This window comes from Podarcis erhardii (genome assembly GCF_964252035.2).
Source record: "Podarcis erhardii genome assembly, chromosome: 3".
NCBI classification, from domain to species: domain Eukaryota; kingdom Metazoa; phylum Chordata; class Lepidosauria; order Squamata; family Lacertidae; genus Podarcis; species Podarcis erhardii.
The window spans coordinates 82360282-82372911 of NC_138507.1; the positions used below are offsets into that span (position 1 = coordinate 82360282).

At 41.5% G+C, this 12630-nt stretch overlaps 1 protein-coding gene and 1 long non-coding RNA gene across 2 annotated transcripts in view; both read right to left on the bottom strand.

Moving 5' to 3' along the window:
- Nucleotides 1-12630, bottom strand: part of LOC309339591 — a 474307-nt gene that overhangs the window by 435775 nt on the left and 25902 nt on the right. The gene's annotated exons all lie outside the window — the stretch shown is intronic.
- On the bottom strand, nt 7163-8351 carry LOC309337543 (putative CENPB DNA-binding domain-containing protein 1). Its single transcript, XM_081854115.1, has 2 exons — nt 7675-8351; nt 7163-7599 (listed from the first exon to the last, which is right to left on the bottom strand). Exons 1-2 carry the CDS (start codon nt 8155-8157, stop codon nt 7306-7308), a joined length of 777 nt encoding a protein of 258 aa, XP_081710241.1. The 5' UTR covers nt 8158-8351; the 3' UTR covers nt 7163-7305.

Genomic DNA, 12630 nt, shown 5'->3' on the forward strand with positions numbered 1-12630 from the left:
TGGAAAAAATGTATTTAAGAATCTGTGACAATAAATGATTCCACACACAAACACTGTCCTCGCCTCTCACCAAGTGTAAGTTTGTTGGCTATAAGTAATCTTGCATTCCTTGTGTAAGGGCAGGGTTGAGACTAACAGATAGTCAGGGAAAGTACTCTTTGTGTATACCTAAGCTGCTCCCCTTCCTCCTGCTCACTCACTCTCTTCACTCTCCTGCTGCATGAGGCAGCCATGAAACTACCTCTCACAATGTGAAGATGAAGTCATTGTACACAACTCCTTTTCCAATGGGACTCCTATGTACTTTATTTTGCCCCTTTAAGCAATGCTAGTGATGTGTGAATGAAACAGACAATAGGTGGTGGGTTAGCTCCAGCTTCCAAGTTATTTTTACTCTGCGCGCTCGCTCTCTCTCTCTCTCTCTCTCATCTATCTATATCTATCTATCTATCTATCTATCTATCTATCTATCTATCTATCTATCATCTATCTATCTATCTATCATCTATCTATCTATCTATCTATCTATCTATCTATCTATCTATCATCTATCTATCATCATCATCATCATTATCTATCTATCTATCTATCTATCTATCTATCTATCTATCTATCTATCTATCTATCATCTATCTATCTATCTATCTATCTATCTATCTATCATCTATCTATCTATCTATTATCTATCTATCTATCTATCTATCTATCTATCTATCTATCTATCATCTATCTCTATCTATCATCTATCTCTATCTATCTATCTATCTATCTATCTATCTATCTATCTATCTATCATCTATCTATCTATATCTATCATCTATCTATCTATCTATCTATCTATCTATCTATCTATCTATCTATCTATCTATCTATCTATCATCTATCTATATCTATCATCTATCTATCTATCTATCTATCTATCTATCTATCTATCTATCTATCATCTATCTATCATCTATCTATCTATCATCTATCTATCTATCTATCTATCTATCTATCTATCTATCTATCATCTATCTATCTATCTATCTATCTATCTATCTATCTATCATCTATCTATCTATCTATCTATCTATCTATCTATCTATCTATCATCTCTCTCTCTCTCTCTCTCTCTCTCTCTCTCATCTATCTATCTATCAATCAATCATCTATCTATCTATGAACCACAATGCAAGCTATTTTGTTTTTATGTGACCACATAAACAGATGAAAAACATTATTCTGCATGCGTTCCCTGGATTGGGCAGCCTTTCAGAATTGTCTTGCTATAGGTCATGCCCGGAATAATCAGGCTAACACTTCTGTATAGTTCTAATGCTCCCACCACGTCCATTTTTATAGACCTCGGTAAACTTTGTGTTGGAATATAAATTAAGATTTCAATTACTGCTATTTGCTTTCCTTGCTACCCAAGGTGCTCTTTGATGCAAAAATGTCTACTGCAGCACAGAAAGCATGTAATCAGCTTTGACACAATGTTTATGTCCTTTTTTTTAATGAAGAGATTTTCCTACTTACTATGCATATTTTGCCCGTTTTTACAAACAAAATTATCATAATGTGTTACATTAGTGCCCTGCTTTAAGATTCACTGCAATGGAAAGACTTGCTGTCCAAATGATGTTTCTTTTAGTTCTGTATCTGGCAAAGAAAGGCTTTAATTCTGGGGGTGGGGGAAGCTGCATTAATAAGAGAGATGCAGAAGAACTCCAAGGGCACAAAGGCAGTTCACTGGGTGCAATTGTAGTTGACAAAGTAGCATGTTAATCAGAAGGAAAAACCCTTACACCATCTGTCTTTCCTGTGTAATTTCTTGTTTTCATTTGAAGCTTGAACCAAATATTAATGTACTCAGCATAGCAATGTTTATTTTAAATACGCATACAGTAGCAGCCAGCCGAGCTGTGCAGGTGAGGCTGCCTTGCTCTCCTGACTTCTCAACACTGCATCACCTCTGGTTACAAGAGAGAGAAGGAATGGGGCAAGGCAGCAGGGAGCTTGGCACAGTGCAACCCTGGGGCAGAGCCAATCGGACACGGCCAGTGCTGTGCCTGCATCCCTGCTGAGCTGCTCTGCCCCTAACACTTCCTGGTACCCGGCAGTGATGCCTAGTTATGATAAGTCAGGAGAGCAACACAGCCCTCTACACAGCTCTGCTGGCTACTGCTGTATGCATATTATACCTGTCTAATTCTTCAGGCAAAAAAATATTTATTCACACTAGCAAAGATCAAATGACTGAGTTGTTTTGGACACGTCTATTCATATTGAACCCTGTGGCACCATCATCAACACTAGTATTATTTTAGTTTGACTTGCACACCACCACATAATTCTTAAAGGTATTGCTTTTCTTTAATGTTCCACTTAATACCAACATAGGCTTAGTCGAAAGATCCAAGCTGCAGCCTTTATGATACCAGATCTCAAGTAACCTTTAGGCACACTTGCTCTTTATGCTCTAGTTATCTCCCGCTTGGACTACTGCAATGTGCTGTATGTGGGGCTACCTTTGAAGGTGACCCGGAAACTGCAATTAATCCAGAATGCGGCAGCTAGACTGGTGACTGGAAGCGGCCGCCGAGACCATATAACACCTGAGAGATCTGCATTGGCTCCCAGTACATTTCCGAGCACAATTCAAAGTGTTGGTGCTGACCTTTAAAGCCCTAAACGGCCTCGGTCCTGTATACCTGAAGGAGCAACTTCACCCCCATCGTTCAGCCCGGACACTGAGATCCAGCGCCGAGGGCCTTCTGGTGGTCCCTCACTGCGAGAAGTGAGGTTACAGGGAACCAGACAGAGGGCCTTCTCGGTAGTGGTGCCCGCCCTGTGGAACGCCCTCCCTTCAGATGTGAAGAAAATAAGCAGCTATCTTATCTTTAAAAGACACCTGAAGGCAGCCCTGTTTAGGGAAGTTTTTAATATTTAATGCTGTATTGTTTTAACATCCAATTGGGAGCCACCTAGAGTGGCTGGGGAAAGTCAGCCAGATGGGCAGGGTATAAATAATAAATAATAATAATAATAATAATAATAATAATAATAATAATAATAATAATTACTATTATTACTATTATTATTGCAACAGCTGATGCCACAAATCTGGTAGCCTGGGGTTCTATATGAGAGGAGTATCCATGTTGGCTACCAACCATGATAGCTGTGCTCTGAATACCGGTTGCTGGAGAACTCAGGAGGAGAGAGGGCTCTTGGGCTGAAATCCTGCGTGTGAGTTTCCTACAGGCATCTGCTTGGCCACTGTGAGAACAGAATGCTGGACTAGATGGGACATTGGTCTGATCCAGCAGGCTCTTCTTGCATTCTTTAGGTTCTGCTCTTCCCTCTGCCAAGGGCTTAAAAATTCAGAAGTTCACAAAGAATTGCAAAATAGACCAAATGTAATTTTTACCCTGTGCATGTAACTTGAGCTTCTCTAAATATTTTCCAGCTTTGATTTTTGGGCTGCAAATAGATAGGAGTGGTGGGATATGCAGGATCTGAAAATTTGAAGATGATGACACACATTCCAAACTGAATAATAACAACAGCAAGGCAAATCGGGGAATGGAAATGAAAGAGAAAAACTGGAGGCTAGTGCAGAAGCTGTGTGGAGCTTTTGAATGTGCTAGCTGGAAAGAGAAATGGGAAGATCATTGGACTGGAACAGTGAGTGACAAGGATGCAAAGGGAGTGCGAGGCAGAAAGCAGCACTAGTGTGTGCATTATTCAGGTGAGGAGCAGCAAGTATAATAAGTATAGAGGATGTTAGGGGCACAAAGTCTGCATATTGGTTTCCTTTTCCATCACCACAGTGTGATGGGGGAAGATGTTTCATGAGCTGAGCAGCTAAAATTGAGAGTGAGTTTAGAGATGTTGCCAACAATCCATTAATTAATTGATTAGCTACAGCTGTTGATAATTAGAAAATTCTGGGTGTGCTGAAGGAATATAAGTGAAAGATAATGGCACTGGGGTATCATCTATTCAGTGATCTCATTATATTCCTATTCACATTGCACTTTTATTGGAAAGGCAACAAAGAATAGCCCTGAAGGATTTTTAGTATATGCCATTCTAATTTTATGTACCTTTTGATTTTCATTCTAGAAATGTGCAAAGTTGTCTGTAGCCATTTCTTTTTAGTTTTGACAAAATTGTTAATTTTTTTTAACTTAGGGGAACAGCCCACTAGTCTATGAGTAACATTTTTTTCCACTGAATTGGATTTGATGAAAATGAAAATGAACTAGAAAAGAAGTAGTACATGTCCCCAAGGTTATCTAGAAAGGCCTTTAAAACGTATATTTTTGGTAACTCTGAGGATTGATTTTGCATAAGTTTAATCTATGTTTCCCCCAGGAAAGTATTTGATAAGTGTACACAAATCTTCATGCCCTCTACATTTGGGCATGAACTATTTTTCATTCCTATGTATGACTGCATTGGATTCTGATAATATTATAGTTATAAAGGTGATCAGAATAGCCATATTCAACAGACCCACATATTTCATCTAAATGTCTTCAAATTGTGAAGGGGGGACGGACAAGTTTGTGTGAATAAGGTCTACCTGTGTAGAGTTTCAGGATTCCAGACCTCCCAAGAGCTCTCACACATCCATCCTGGTGGATCACCTGATGAAGTTTTTGGTGTTCTTAAGGACTAAAAGGAGAATGGCCAGTACAATGGCATTCTATCAGACCTATCCATCTTGGTGTTCAAGTCTTATGCTGGTGACTTCATGGAATGTACTCCTGATTTTAGAGTCTGCAAGATGCTGGAAAGCAAAGCAGGGCAAGAAGCACCCTAGCCATAATTGACAAACACTGGATGTTACACTGAATGGTATTACAGAGCTATTATCAGAATTCAGCAGCTTACATGTTCCTGGTTTTGATGAATTTATTCACATTATTCCTGTTTTGACCCAGTGAAGTCTTGCCCAACTCCAACAGTGATGCTTCCAGATGGGCTTTGTTGATTGGACACTGTCTTTTGTCTAAGACTGCTGCTCAGATTACATTGCTGAGGTAAAAAGGGGTCAGAGGGGCATGGGATGAAAAGTCCAATTCCATAGCTGCCCATTCCCATGTTTATGCCTGTTTGCAGCCCTGAGGGTTTATGGCTAGCAGACTAGCAAGCTGGGTTATTTCTTTATCCCTGACACAATTTCAGTTCTGGGTTGTGCTCTGGAAAGCCTTTGGGACTAGAGCCAGTGGTTTATTACGGTTTACACACTTTCTGGATTGGGGCATCTGCTGATGCAACACTAATGGGCCTCATCAGCACACATACAGGCAACTGACAGGTGGTGATCTGCTGTGTTCAAAGCCTATGTTTGGTTGTAACATGCAGTTCCGGATCTCAATTAACTGCTTCCCTTTTCCTTTTTAATGGATCAGAGCCAGCTGCCAGACTTCATCCAGTGGACAGGTCTGGATCTGTTACATAGCATTAACACATGATCTTTGTTGGATTAAGTGTAATTTGCCCAATTTGCTTTTCTCGTCACCTGAGCTCTTGGACTGTAGAACATGGAGACAGGGCAGTTCACCTCAATAAGGATAAGGTGAGGCACTGGGGAAATAGGATGCTCAAGCATTATTATTATTTTGGAAATAGGTTGGGCCTACATACTCCATGGCAGGATATGATATGATTGTCCTCATTTGTTTAGAGATGATGAGGTGCATCTTTCACTCCAGGGATGTGACATATTCTTGGAGGACCTGCAGAAAGAATGCTTTTAACCTCTTTCCTGGGGGAAGCGAACAAGCTGGAGCAGATCACCTCCTATGGCATTGAGTCTGAACAGGTGAAGAAGTTGAGAGAAACTTTAGAGATACCGAGACATTATTGGGTTAGTGACACGCTTTGGGATCCACCAGTGCATTGTGCCTGGTGGGAAGGGTGTCCTTTACATCTCACATGCTCCTTTGCTGGGGAACCACAGACTGTGGCTGCATAATATACCCAGGGGTCTGGAAGGATACTTTGCTGCCAGAAGTACGTAGATAAAATTTTCACCTGTCCATACTTTCAGAATTTTGTTAAACTGCTTAATTTGGCTTGCAGTTCCTCCAATGTTGTTATATTAACAAATACAGTCATTCCACCAATGTTTAACCTCCTGAGTCTTCTTTGCATGTATGGGGGGGTGTCAATTACTTCTTAGGAGGGTCTGTAGTAGAGACACAGTCCTGCAGTATCCCTCCCTCAGTACTGCAGGTGTTAACATTTTTCTTTTGTTTGCAGGGATAAAAGGAAATGGAGCAGAGTGTATGGGAGAAGAGTGTTTGCATTAAGGGGACTGAAATCTCAGGCATTTTAATATTGTTGTTGCGTGTAATTTTTTCCTGCGCACATCATTTTACACTACAATGGACCTTTCTAGCCAGAAGGCATGATGCTATTTTGTATTTCTCAAGAAAAAATGTTCTTTAAAAAATGGTTTGCAGAGTTGATTTAGATCATAAAAGAGGCCAATAATGAACAGGTCGGTGGGCTGTCTGTTCAGGTCGTGATTGCAGCTGTGAGCACCACCGTGCTTGATAGTACACAGCCATGTACACCTTGAGCTCAAGACCACTTGCCAATTTTGTGAGGGGTCTAGTAGCAGTGATGAGAAAGCCAGCATGTCCCTGAGCTATACTAAACTGTTTGTCACTTGCTGTGTTCCTCCTGCTGCTGTTGCCCAAACAGAAAGGGAGCAGGTGATGGAAGGATTAACACAAGGAGACATGATGAACTTTTAGCTCCTCCATATGATACATGTGTAGAGGGTTTCAGAATCATACAGTGTTACCTCAGGTTAAGTACTTAATTCGTTCCAGAGGTCCGTTCTTAACCTGAAACTGTTCTTAACCTGAAGCACCACTTTAGCTAATGGGGCCTCCAGCGGCTGCCGCACCGCCGGAGCCCGATTTCTGTTCTCACCCTGAAGAAAAGTTCTTAACCTGAAGTACTATTTCTGGGTTAGCGGAGTCTGTAACCTGAAGCGTATGTACAGTGGTGCCCCACAAGACAAAATTAATTCGTTCCGCAATTTTTGTCGTCTAGCGAATTTTTCGTCTTGCGAAGCACGAAATCCCATAGGAATGCATTGAAAATCAATTAATGCGTTCCTATGGTCAAAAAAAGTCCAAACAAAGCCAAATTTGGTACAACAACAGTTTATTAACTGCTCTTTAAAGTCACACATACTGTAAAGAGCAGTTCAAAAATTGAAGGGAAAATAAATTAACTTTATAAACATGACAGAAAAACATTTAAAAATCAACAAAGTGTACAGTACATTTTCTAAGACTCTGGGGGACCACTCGAAGAAGGCTCCTCTTCCACTCTTTGCTTCTTGGTCAAGAACCTGTCCATAGTCTGCTGCTTTATCCGCCTTTTCAGCAGCTCCCTGAAAGACGACATGACCCTCGTATCATAAAAGTTCCCAGCGTCATGTGCCACGTGCTTCTCATGGTGGTGTAGATCTGCAAAAGTCTGCACCTCCTTCCACTTCTGGCAAATGTCCCTCAGTCTTTCGGAGGACAGCCGTTCCTCAGTTGCTTCCTCCTCTTCCAGTGAGGCCTGCTCCTGCTCAGCCTCTGCCTGCAGAACGTAGCCCTCCGTCGTCACAACCTCCAGGAACTCCGCTGCAAAGTCTTCAGCCGCAGGAACATCAGAACTGGCAGCCTCTCCATGCCTGACCACACTGTGGATGCCAGATCTTGTCTTGAACTGGTCAAACCAACCTCTGCTAGCCTTGAAGACTTCTGGCTCGGCTGAGGTTCCTGGCTGTTCCCGGATGAGGTCAGCGTGCAAGGCCTTGGCCTTCTCACAAATGACGGCCTCAGACACTGTGTCCCCTGCACGCTGCTTCTCTTCTATCCAGATGAGCAGCAACTTCTCGACCTCCTCCAGGACAGCTGGGCGGTTCTTCACGATCCTGGTGACTCCCTTGGCTGCATCAGTCGCCAGGATCTTCTCCCTCATCTTCAGGATGCTCCCGATGGTCGATGGGTTCCTGCCGTACTCCCTGGCGATGTCCGTCACACGCATTCCGCCGTCGTGCTTCCAGATGATCTCCTTCTTCATTTCCAGCGTCACCTTCTCCTTCTTCCTCTCGCCGGCCACCGCAGCAGCAGTCTTCTTGGGTCCCATGGCAGCACAGCTCCTACCTTCGTAAACTCAGAAACAGAAAAAAAAATCAGTGATGTGCTTCAAACCCAAAAAATACAAAAGCAGCCAGCCACCCACCACACAGAAATTAAAACCCAGAACCAAGGCCTTGAATCCCAAGCACCCCAACCCCAAATCCAAAATCCAAAAACCCCCAAAAAAGTTTTAAAAGTTTAGCTTACCAAATGGATGAAAGAGAAGTTCTGGAAAAGCTTCAACAATCAACCACCGACGTCCTCAGAAACCTCAAATGGCTGCAAAATAAGTTTAGGAAAAGCTTCAAAAATCACCAATGTCTTCAAAAACCTCAACTGCTCCCACAGACACGCACCAACCCACCCACAACACAGAAATTGCAAACCCCTCCCCAACTGCTCCCCCAGCCCCTCCCCAACTGCTGCAAACCCCTCCCCAACTGCTTCCCCACCCAGACAAAAAAAAATTTCAAAAAATAACAACATGGCCAGCACTCAGAAATTCAAACTCAGAAAATTTTTCAAAAAAAATCAACCTGGCCCAGTGGTCACAGAAAATCATAAAAATTCCCAAAAAAGGCCCACAAGCCCCCAGATTATCGCAAACCCCTTCCCAACACCAAGTCCTTGAATCCCAAACACCCCAACCCAAAATCCAAAACCCCCCAAAAAAGTTTTAAAAGTTTAACTTACCAAATGGATGAAAGAGAAGTTCTGGAAAAGTTCTGGAAAAGTTTTGGAAAATCTTCAAAAGTGAGCAAAGTCTGAGAAAAGGCTACCAAACCACGTGCTAACAGTTGCTCCTCGAAGTCAAGTCGCAACTGCAGCTGCTCAAGCTAAGCACCCTTGGTTTTAACGGTTTTTACACAAAGGAAACAAAGTCGCGAGACGTTTTCGTTTTGCGAAGCAAGCCCATAGGGGAATTCGTCTTGCGAGGCAAATCGCGGGCGAAAAAACCTTTCGTCTAGCGAGTTTTTTGTCTTGCGAGGCATTCGTCTTGCGGGGCACTACTGTAACCTGAAGCGTATGTAACCTGAGGTACCACTGTATATGGGAAACAAGGCTGAGATGCTCTGCCCTGCTTCTGACATTACATATGTCTGAGGCACTGAAGAGGGGAAACCAATTGTATAGAGCTCTCTTCATGTAGGTGTCGCTGTCCACAAAAGCCTGAAAAAGCCTGTGTGATTGGAGTTCCAGACTGGGCAGAAGTTTAAGCGTGAAGGTTTTTCACTCCAACTCTCGTTGCCTGTTTCATAACCAGTTCCCAATACACAGGTGTTGCGTTACAAAGGAGTGGAGGAGAATCTAAAGCGCTGAGATAGTAAATCTGCTCACTAGATATGACTAAAGTGCCACACTTTCAAGCCCTTTAGAACTCTTCATCAGGCAGGGCATTAAGCAAGATGGAGGCAGCTGCAAAGGGATCTGGAAGCACTGTTGTCTGCCAGGCCCCACATCTCTGGTTTATACAGTAACTATTCAGAGCTGCATTGCAGATGTTTGCAGACACAGCTAGATTAGCATCTCAAAGTGTAAATCGAGATGTAAGCTGCACCTAGACTTATCAATTTTTTTAAAGGGAAAGAGCATGTATTTCCCAATTTTTCAGACTAAAAAAAGCTGGTCCACATGTCCGCTTGTCCAATGGCTAGAAAATATGGGTCTGAGCACTTTCCCACTTGGCCCATGCTGTCTAGGCCCAGGTCCAATAGGTTTTGCCTTTGCCCCACTGCTTTCCCTCGGGAAAACCCACCCTCTAGCACTAACTGGGGGGGGGGGAACCAGCAATCCACGGGAAACCCAATTTCTGTTTGTTCTGATTCAGCACTAAACCATGGGTTTCCCCAGGGGAAAGTGGCAGGGGAAATGGAAGTGTGGAAGAGCCTTGAGTTTGAAGACATCAGTGTTGCCCATCTTTACATATTTGCTGTCAGGAACACCACTGTGAACAGCAGTGAAAACATAACAATCCAACTTTCCCGTGCAGAGTATGGACCTGCCCTTAGTGAAAGCTTTTATTTATAGTATTAGTTATATTTCCACTCTTCCAAAGGCAGGAATTTAATGGAATGTAGGCAAAATGGAAACAATTCTTTTATGGAAGTGCTGAGGCTCTGTTTAATTCTGTACAGAGCAGCTGTTTGGTGCACATGTTCAATCAACAGACACACATTTGTAAATTTCCATTAATTCATCTTCTCCTGAGGTTTCTTCTCACTGTTTGACTGACAAAGTTCTGCTTTTATTAGCTCTGACAGATCAGGCTTGGGATTTCACCTCTCTCAGGAAGCTTCATATTGTTATTTTAAGGTGAGCTGTTAAATGCAACAATCTTAATTGTCTAAAGCTCCTAAGACAGTAAACAGGAGATTTTTTTTTTTAAAGTCAAGTAGTTAGGTACATTAATGTAGGCCATTTACAGACTCTCACAGAGTAACTGCAGGTGTGGGGTTCATTCAAATGCCAGCAAATTCAGGTTCCATAATAAAAATAGATTTGGTGCACTTACACAACAAACCCTCCTTCCACCACAAAATCAGACTTTTTGAAGTTAAAATAAAATAAAATAAAAAAGGACTGTGGCAGGGGGAATGGACCAGAAAGGGTGGGATGACAATTGTTTGATGTGTCATATAAACTCCAAACCAGAATGAATTAGCACAGCTTTCCTTCACAATCCTTCCTTCAAAACCAGTCACTGAAAAGTTGAAAAGCTTGACCGACCAACCCTACAGACCTATGAATGACTTTCATCCTGCTTTCTTCTGTATTCTTCTGTATTTCAACTGTATTCAGATGAGCTGGAAACCTTTCCACACTTAGAGCCAGGTACTGAAAAGAAATACCTTGTTTCATTTGAAAGTGGATTTGAGGAAATCCTTCTCTTCGAACACATGGCTGAGCTTGAAAATGAGTACCGCTACCATTTTGAGGGAGAGATAAATTGGGTGACTTGAGACCTTTTACGCGTCCTGTTGTATACCAAATTTTGCTGACAAGTGAAACTGAAGTTTTCAAGCTTCACCAGAAATATATATCACATAACTTACATTTAAAGAAGAGTGGAAAACATTTATTGAATATATGGAAAATAACTGTATACAGCTGAAAATGCTGGCAGCACTAAGATAAATTCAACAGTGTAAATAATTTTTGATGGATGTAAAAGTGGAAAACTGATTTGAATGCTTATAGTAAAAAATGCAGGGATGTATGATATGTAAAATGAACCATGGAAAGAGAAGAAGGGAAGTCATTGGATATTTTAAAGTTTGTAAAATGTTTCTTTGGAAATGTAAAATTGAAAACTTAATATTTTTTTTAAAAAAGAAATATATATCACATAATGTTTTGAAAAAGGAAAAGACATACCATGTATTAAGGAGTGGCTACTTTTAAAATCATCTAATGGGATTTATGATCTGCTTAATCATTGGGACCTTTAAGCAGTTTTTATACAGTATATGTTAAAATTACCAATAAAATCAACTGTTGACAACAAGTTAGCCTCTATTTTTAAAAATAAAATTGGCAGTTTTCAAAAAAAAAAATTGGCAGAAAAAAGGGGCCCAAGGAAAGACTGAAAATGCCTTGTTTTGTCCCGCAGTCCTGAGGTTTAGGACCTCTGATCTAAACTTGATTGCGTTGAAAGCTAAAATCTATTTGTGGAATGTGTCTTTGCCAGTTTTCAGTAATTCCTCCTCCCATCTCTTGACACAACTCACTCCATTCAGAAGGGTCCCCTGTCCCTGAGGGGGCTTGTGGGAGGGGGAGGGGAAATTCACCTTTTGCTAACCTCACTCTGCTAAAGTTGGTCTGGATACAAACCACTGAATGGCTTTTATCATGTCAAGAAATTCCTTCCCAGCTCTCAACTATGAAAGAAAAATTTACTCACAAATTCTCTTTGGCAAAATCAGCTTCATCACCAACAAGTCCACAATGAAAGCCTACAACTAATTAGAGCCTGGTGTTGAATAGTCTTGATTGTGGAACATACGATAGCATCAAAATTACCCTTCTGCTTCACTGGGGTTGAGAGGTGGACACTAATGAGTAGTAATATTTTTTAAAAATCCACTAATTACATATTTGCACAATAAAGAGAAACGACATTGGAGCTTTGCCAACTTTCTTGTTCTTTATTGCATGTTTTACAAAACTGTGTAATTATAAATGAGAATGTTTACTCAAGAGATAGGAAACGCTTCAAAGGATATTTGCAGATCTCTGGGCAATGTTCCCTCTCCCCACCCCCACCCCCCACTCAGAGATGTCTACTTAATATTGCACTTACAGTTTAAAACTTTCAAATTGGAGTGTTAAGAGAGATGAGGATTGGAAGAGGAAAGATGGGGAATTGCACACCACTGCATCTTCCCAGACAAACAAGTTCAACTGTGATCACCAGTGTTGAAGCAATGATGCTTCAATATCAACTTCGTTGGACTGGTCATGTTGTGCGGATGCCTGATGA

Excerpts from the sequence above, each read along its gene's own strand:
- LOC309337543 (XM_081854115.1), bottom strand. The coding sequence starts at position 8,157 with ATGGGACCCAAGAAGACTGCTGCTGCGGTGGCCGGCGAGAGGAAGAAG. Across the intron at positions 7,600-7,674 it reads GAGAGGCTGCCAGTTCTGAT|GCTGAGCAGGAGCAGGCCTC; the intron begins GTTCCTGCGGCT and ends CTGCAGGCAGAG.